Consider the following 9,067-nt stretch of genomic DNA (forward strand, 5'->3'; position numbering starts at 1 on the left):
TTTCGATAACTCGATAATTTTGATTCAATATTTGAATACTTTTTTGAATTGTGACCACATAGCCACAACAATATTTTGACTCCAACTCAATAAGTTTCGAGCTCTGAAATAAGGCAATACGTGATTCGTTGCTAATTATCCAGGGTGTACTGTTAGGAGACATTGCAAGGATGACGATGGATTTCGCTCAGAAAAAAGACTGAACTAAACGAAATCTGATGCTTTTAATGATATGAAGAATCAAATGGAAAATGACTGAATCAAGGCCCCAATACTGAAAATCGAATGTGTGTGAACCATTACAGCGCTAATGATTCATGGATTTTTAATACCTGTATGGTCATACATTTCATCACTATATTGATGTAGAAATGTTGCAGATTCTCCAGGACAATATTTTCCAGCTAGCAAAAAGCAGATTCTGAACGGTGACAGAACAAAGTTCTGATCCACCTGCAACAATTTGAACTTACGAAGTGAAAGTACTGTTTTGTGATACAAATCACATCCACTTCATTAGCTGACTTATCATAGCTCAGTCTCTCTGTATCATCCATCATTACACTCCAGGCAGAACCACCCTCCAACCGCAACCTACATGCATGTTGTTATAGGTGACCAACAGAAACAGGTTGGTCAGCATAGGTCCATCCTCATGATGTGGACCACAGGATTGTCTGGTCCATACAGTCATCCAGTTGTATAGCTGGAATACTGCTATCAAACAACAATCAACCACTTGTCCACGTGTACATCAAATCCTAAGTTGGATCTATGTTACTTGACTAAGATGAGTGCCCCAAAAGTGGTCGGCTTCACTATATCCTGTCCAATGTTAGAAAAGCTTCCATTTTATTTTGAAGGAATCATTAGCAAAGACATATCCAGAATTTCACACAGGTGGTTAATATGTCATAAAATATGTTCAGTATAGTATGGATGACTCCACGTCAAAATCACCATTCAAAGATTTGGATTGCTTGATTTATATTTAGATGAGGCTGCTTTTAAAGAACACCCCCATTTTAATCTTTCAAAAACATTTTGCACTGGCGTTAAATTTAGCACTATTTACAGTATACTGAGAGCAGATACTTGTGTGAACATTCAGTATTTTGTTTGTCATCATACATGAATAAGTGAAAACACTAGAATAAGTTGTGTCCTTTTGATTACGAAAGTGGGTGTGGGTATTGTCTCCTAAACCAGCTCTGTCAGTAAACATCACTTAAACATGAACACACAAACTGTTTCTTTCATAGTTTGTTTCCTGAAGTTAGTGATGTATTTATTGCCATTTTGCGTTATTATAAAACAGTCTAAGTAAACTTAGCCTCAGTACTTTTCGTCACACTCCACTACTGAGTCTAACAAAAACCTTATGGGAGGTTGCGTCAGGTAACCTTTGAGATTGACCTATCAGAACACAGCTTATCAATTCAGGAAAGTGGACATTCGTATATATGCCTTTGGAACTTTTTATCTTGAAAAGGTTCGTACCCGAACGATTCCGAATGCTATGGTAACCATGTCAACAGAAACCCCAAAGCATACATACTGCAGGTCAAATAACTGTGTTATATGCGGATTTTTGTTTGTGGGGAGATCTGTCAGTGATCTGAATATTTTGAAACTCCCTCCAATCCCTAAATAGTATCCGTTGTCTAATTGGTCCAATCTATTCAACCGTCTCTCGTTTGATTGGAAGGTCACTGGTCGCTCAAAGGTTACCTGACGCAACCTTCTACTAGGTTTCGTTAGACTCAGTGGTGGGGTGTAAAGTTTACTTAGACTGCAAGATAGAAAGTCAAAACAGGGATCATGAGGCTGGAATATGGCCAAAAACAGTTTGCTTGAGCTTGACAGATAATATGTAGAAAAATAAAACATAAAAACAGTTGCATTTTTATAACTGTCCAGGTGAGGCTGACCAGTTTTGGGACACCCCTCGTAGACAAGCGGACCCCATAGTGTACCAAGATGCCCTCAACCTTGCTTCTGGGACTAGTAGCAGTTGTATTAACAGAAGTTCCGATGACACTGGCTCCTTTTCAGTGAGCAAAGCTGAGGAAGCAAACAATTGATGGGATCTGTTTTTTGCTGTTTTTTCACATGCGATACTTCAGATTCATAATGTGAATCAGAAAATTACATGCACGCACAAACATGTTTATCATCATCATCATCATCATCATCATCATCATCATCATCATTTCAAATTGATTCAAAGTTAAAAACGACATAACAATTAACATCAGAAGTGTATACCATAACAACAACTGTATAACGTCAAAAAGAAGACACCATAATTTGTTTGACACTGGCCTCTAATTGGTATATGCTCTGATAAAAATTTGAAACCAGGAATTTGAAAATTACAGTTCCTTAAACTGTGACAGCAGAATACAGGATTCATTGAGGTAGTATGTTGCCATGGAACAATCAATGGTTGAACAAATGCCTTTAATGACATGACATCTAACAGGAAATGTGGCAGTAACCGCATTTGAATTAATAGTAAACTACACACAATCAGGTGCTGCAGCTTGTTTGATTTATTGATGGTCAACGGTCAACCTTGTGTACAAAGCTAAGACCAGGAATCAAAATTGAGATCTTGATAAAATTCGACAGAGCAATACAGAACTACTTCATCCATAGTGTTTCTGATTTCAAAATTAACCTTATCATTTGACGTCTGCTCTGACCAGAAGTCTACCCTCAGTAGGTCCCCGAGACTGCATTCCTTAACGTAACCCACCTCGGCGACCTTCACAGGTCGATACAGTTCTAGAACATTGGCGGTCTTGTCTCTGTCATGTTTAAACCCAGCAAAAGCTTCCAGGCAAAACTTCAGATAACCTGTCCAGTTTACATGTAAATATGTATCCGTATCACTTGGCTGTACTGTCAGTGAATATGAGCTGATCTCTGATTGGCTTGGACGTGGAGCTGGTTCTATGCGAAGTGCACTTCCTGTCAAGCTGATCTTGGAATACTTTTCCTTCCACCAATCAGGAAGAGCTGCAGGACGACGGGTTTCCTTGGAAACTGAAACTGTTTGTTGTTGACAGCTTGCCAGAAGCAGACCAGTTTTGGATTCAGTAACTTTTGTTTCTAGGTTTGTAGAAGATTTACCATAGTAGAGGAGTTCCTTATTCAACTGGAGGGGACTTTTAGCCACGGAATAACTATACATCTCTGGATGGATATCCAGCCTTGCAGATACGATGAATGCCAAGTACTGCTCATAGAGAGTGTGGAAGTCAAGGTAGGAACGGTCATCGTGAGGAATGGGGTTGAAACTCATTGCTCGTCCAGATTCCACAAGGTTCAGCACATGCCATGGCTTCACATGGGCTGAAATGTCAACATGTTGAAATATTCCAGATTACAGGAAATCAATGAATTCCCGATTTTTTAATTTCAGTAGTTCTGGTACAAGCTTGATATTGCTACACACAAATTTACAGTTGGTGAGGTTCTTTAATCATTCTGACAGTTTGGGTTTTTTTGTCGTTGTTCAACACCACCTCAGCAAAATTCCAGCTATACAACACTAATCTCAGGGCTCACACATGCTTGATATGCCTGAAATTTGATCCTACCCCAAAAAGACCATAACTTTAGCACAACTTGTCAAGATCTTGCAGGAAACTACAAAATACCTCGGAATGTGTTTTAATTAATCTCCACTGCAAAGCAAAAGTTTCTCATTACAGTGATGTAGTTATTTTTCATGGAAGTCCAGTCCTAGATTCAACCAACTTCATGTTTATTCATTGATGTATTTGATGTTTTCACACAGTCTTGAAATTATTGGGCTTTCAGTGTTTGCCTTGGCACAGAAAACCTGCATATTTGATGCACAAATTATCTCAACTATGTAGTGAATTTAAAAGTATGCATCATTGCTGATGCAATACTACTGGGACCTATGTTTAGACAATCTGAGCTTGAAATTTGCTATTGTCTAAAACCACTTTATTGTTTGCCAGTTAACTACTCAGTGCTGATTAAACACCTGACCTGTTTTACTTTGTTATTAAACAATCACAGTTGATGTCTTGATGAAAGTTCCATACTCCCCAAAACCTATCCACGAGTCCCTCTCACGACACCAGGGAGTCATGATGATGCCTAAACATTCATGTCTAGGGCAAAGACTGTTCCTTGAAAGGTTCTAAAAGGTCAGAATGTGAAGACTTGTAATCGTATGTACCCTCCCTGGGTCTGTAAATAACAAAATCTGGGCCAGCCAATTCTGTGACTGACTTCATGAACAACAAGAACTAAGTCACTCATTTAGATCAAATATATTTGGATATACAAACTTTGAGTTGCTTCAACAAACCTAAGTTGCTGGCAATATTAAATTATTCTAATGGTGAGCTTCATGAGGAAAATCAATAAAGATCTTTTTCTATCTAACATGAATTAATTCAACAAGAAAGTACATGAATTCTCTTCGTAATTCATGTTTGCACTTTTCAACATGATCAGTTCAGGCTCAGTGAAATAATCAGGATTTAGCTATCACCTGTTCATCCTTGGAAAAGGGAGGTTGGGCAGACTGGTGGTTAAAATGTTTGTTTTTCCAGATGCAGTTATTTCATTTCATAAATTCACATGTCATACAATAATGCAGGGGTGGTGAAGTAGCCTGGTGGTTTGAGCGTCCATTCATCATGCAAGTTTATAGTCACAGCGACAGTATTTCATCCACACCTCCATCACGCCAAAGACAGTGGTTCAATTCCCCATGGGCACAACATGCTGGAATAAACTTTTTGGAATTTACTTTTGTATGGAGTAACAGCTTCCCTGGTTCATTGACTCCAGGCTATACAAAACACAGCTACCGGGAAAATAACTCGTCCATGAAGAGACCACATCACCCCTAGGTTAAGACAACTCCATTGGTTAATGGCTATATGTTGTAAGACCCATAAAATTCAAGATGCTCACCATCATCTTCAAGTGACTTAGACCAACACTATTTCAATGCACTTGTCACCCCTTCTAAATAACCATAGACCAGCAAGAACTCTTAGATCACAAGATAAGATCTGTTTATCAGCAGACCATCCAGAACCAAATACAGGGACCACTGCTTTGAACGTGCAGTTCATATGCTATGAAACAACCTCCCTATGTTGCAAAAATCTGCTCCAAGTTTAGAAACATCTGAAGACATGTCTATTTGAAATGAAATAGACTGAACAGTACAAGTGCCTGTGAACAGTCTAGCTGGAATTCAGTGCTATAAAAGTGGATTATCAAAAGCAGGGTAAAACCAAACTCATTCACTATTCAGCACATGCCTCACATTCCAAACATGAACAATGATTCTTGAATATTTGAAGGTCAAGTAAAATTCTTCAGTTACCTTTGCCATCAAATGCTTCGTAGGAGATTCCCCCTGGGAGGGACAGAACACACTGATGGGGAGAGGGGAATTCACGCTTCACCCCATGGCCTATCTGCTGGGCAATACTGCAGGAACAAGACAGTAGCTGTTAGAAGTATGATCATTTCTTCTTCATTAAATGAGGGAGAATTTTATTTCACTCATTGGCCTTATGGGCCAGAGTACAAAAAATAGATAATTGATTGTTTGTGCACATACAATACAGATACATAAATATAATGCATCAATATAGCAGTTAAACAGGTAGGTTTCCTGTCAGGTAAATTGCTAAGCTATTAATAAGATTCATATTTTTTGTACCTAACAACTGCTTTAACTTAAGAGACATATTGTTTTATAATGATAATGTTTTAACTGCACCCAACTTTTATGGTAGTAAGGACATACTTATAGAAAGTCTTCTGTGACATCAAACTGACACTTGCTACATATTGCTATAGTATTGTCTACATTTTCCTTATTGAAACACAACATTATGTTATTAGAAAAGTTAGGAATACAATCAAAGTCACAACCAGATATTTTGAGAATCGGTCCAAGTGTAAATAAAGTATCTTTCAACATCACTTTGATGTAATAGCACATTAACTGAGTTTAGTTAATAACCGTGTACAATTAATGAGACAGTGTTGCTGCATACGTTGCAAGTTTGTTATTATTAGTAGTTTGTGACTGTACAAATTTCATTTCAAGTGTAACATTGTTACTGCAAATGTGTATAAATAGGGCAAGGGACATAACTCTGTCTCATGGATCAAAGTTCAACCTTCACATCGATCCACTGTGGCTTGTAACGCTAAAACTGCCTTCAAGGTATAGACTGTAACTGACGAGGTCTTTACTATATATTTCCCGTCAGTCACAGCATATACCTTGGTGGCAGTTTTAGCGTTACAAGCCCAGGCGTGCCAAACTGGCTAACACACTAATTCTTGGATCGAGGTTTCTGAGACTGAATGGAATTTTAGACATTCTCTGTGATTACTCAACCAAGATAGAAAACCTCTAACTAGATTTAACATAGATTTAACAGAAACCGATCCATGATTTATTTAAGTAGCTCTAACAATTCCTGTCATTTAGTCTTACCGAGAAAAGCATACGATTATATTTCTGGACGTCATTTCGGGAAGTCGGGTTTTCGTTGAGTTCAAAGGGAAATAACTTCCGCCAATGGTTTTAAAGCGCCCTTAAAATATACTGAGCGGTCCACTGTCGATAGATTTGAGAAGTACACAATTAAGGGACCCCACAAAACAAATTCAGAATGGCAGTAAAATGTTGTGTATTTTATCCGGTCATTACGTCTCTCGCGAACGTCTGTCTAATCCCCAATTAAGATATGACCAATCATCGGAATTCACAATTAAAATGAGAAAAAATGATTGCCCCTTGTGTCTTGTATGTATGGGCGAGTAAGTGAGTTTGTTTAGGTTTATACCGCACTTAGCAATATTTTAGCTATATGACGGTGGTCTGTATATAATCGAGTGTGGACAGTCCAGTGACCAACAGCATGAACATCGATCTACCGGTATATGGTCTCTGTCCGGATCTTCTCAGGTCCTGCATGTATGGAATCGTATTATTGCCTTCCTCTAATTCAATTATCAATTAGAAGAAACTACAATATACGCAGTGGATACTTTCATCGCCAAATGGACATTTTTTTACGTAGATTATGTTTTCATCTACTCTGAAGATACTTTAGTATATGTCGTTGATGCTTTCCTCGACATAAATGATCCCTCATTTCTAGGTTATCATTCACCAGCGTAGGAGAGACTTCATGAACTCAGAACACACCGTCTTGTAGGTATGTGATACTTTCATGGACGTACATGCTAATTTATTTCTGCATCGAATATACTTTCGTCATCGTTCACTAAGATACTGTCATCGACGTAGGTGATATATGTAGTTTCACCTTTCAAAGGAGACTGTACTGTGTAATTATACACTTTGGTTGTTGTTTGTTGGTTGTTTAATACCACACTGAGCATAAATAACCGAGTCTGGACCAGACAATCCAGTGATCAAAAGCATGAGCAACAATCTCTGCGATTGGGAAACGATAGCTTGTGTCAACCAAATCAGTGAGCCCGACCACCCGATCCCGTTTGTCGGATTATGGACTTGGGTAGGCATATGGTGGTCTCTAGTAATCGGCTATAGGTCAGTGGTAGGGGTTCCTTTGTACCAACGCTGCTCAGACACCACTGGGTTTTGCTTTATTAAGGGTTATTGGGATTTTTTTCACTGTAAAAACTTCAAAACCTTACATTGATTTGAGTGATGATGGCAGCAAATAAATAATAACATTGTTTCAAAACATATACCATTAATAAAGAAGGGATATAGGATTGCAACATTGGTAAAATATAAATGACGAAGCCGAGGAGGAAACAGATGATGAAGAGAAATTAAGAGGAAAATTGTAAATATATTCCATTCCTTTTGTTAATGTTTCATCTGTATGGATATATATAGAGAATCTCACCCAAGTGTCTACTGATATCAAATATATCAGCATGAGTCACAAATATCCGAGGTTTGCCGAGGATATTATTAACTTTATCAACAAGTATTGATATAATTGATATCAGTGCAAACGATGGTGAGATTTTATGTATCATCAAAATCATTCTTCATTAGTTTTCAATGAAAAATGTACATCTCTCAACACTGTACTACCATTAGACTTTCAGTGCAGCGATGTCATAGCATTGTGGCTTCATCACGTTCATAACGTCATAGCATTGTTAGGACATTGTTCAAAATCTACTGCCAAAACGTAAGATCTCACACAAGCGATATCTCCTGTTGAACACAGTTTTGGACGATATATTACCATTTTCTTATTGGCTAGTGATATGGCTAGTCGCAGAATTGAATATCCCCTACTTTTTTTGAAAAGTGTATATAGAGGATACTAAACTCGCATCCGTGTAATACCATTTTTATTAAACGAGTCAATGATTTGGCATCAAACGAGTGAAACTGTGAACCATTTTGACGTCATACGTCAAACGGTATATTACACTAGTGTAAACTGTAATATTGTAAAAATATTACACTGCGGTATCTTCAACGGGCGAGTAATAATACTGTTATAAGGTGAAAATTGCAATCGTATACAAGAAACGATTTATACATCTTTCATTGAGATTTGCGGTTAGTTCGACATAGCACCAATGCTATTACTATTGGGTAATATATTAAGGGATGGAAAAAGGGAATAAATGTCAAACAACACAACAGAATAGATTCGTCAAGTAGCAATTAAAGCTGAGTCACTGATTAGAATTAAGGGAGATTTCCAATCACGAGGTACGACATGAGACCAGGGAATGATGTAACTTCTAACGAATCAGAGATGGTAGATGGTCATGTGATAAGGGTGGAGCAGGCTCGAACACCTTAAAAAGATACCGCAGCACTAAAAAGGTGCGAGGTGCGGTGCGGGTTGAAGAGACAGTAGAACGTTCACATCCCGTGAGCTTGCCCTACCCTGTCCAGGCCAAGACCAATTGTTATGAAGAGAGGGATCGAGTAAACCGATGTGAGTATAGAAACTTGTGTTGAGTTATTCATTGTATGCCTCAGTGCCAGTACATGAATGATATGTGCTAGTTA

The 9,067-nt window shown here is 38.1% G+C and overlaps 1 protein-coding gene across 1 annotated transcript; it reads right to left on the reverse strand.

Moving 5' to 3' along the window:
• Positions 1-207: 207 nt before the first annotated feature.
• On the reverse strand, positions 208-6,587 carry LOC137298208 (uncharacterized). Its single transcript, XM_067830377.1, has 4 exons — positions 6,521-6,587; positions 5,390-5,496; positions 1,764-3,360; positions 208-1,403 (listed from the first exon to the last, which is right to left on the reverse strand). Exons 1-3 carry the CDS (start codon positions 6,553-6,555, stop codon positions 2,591-2,593), a joined length of 912 nt encoding a protein of 303 aa, XP_067686478.1. The 5' UTR covers positions 6,556-6,587; the 3' UTR covers positions 208-1,403; positions 1,764-2,590.
• Positions 6,588-9,067: the final 2,480 nt, after the last annotated feature.

This window comes from Haliotis asinina, chromosome 10 (genome assembly GCF_037392515.1).
Source record: "Haliotis asinina isolate JCU_RB_2024 chromosome 10, JCU_Hal_asi_v2, whole genome shotgun sequence".
NCBI lineage: Eukaryota > Metazoa > Mollusca > Gastropoda > Lepetellida > Haliotidae > Haliotis > Haliotis asinina.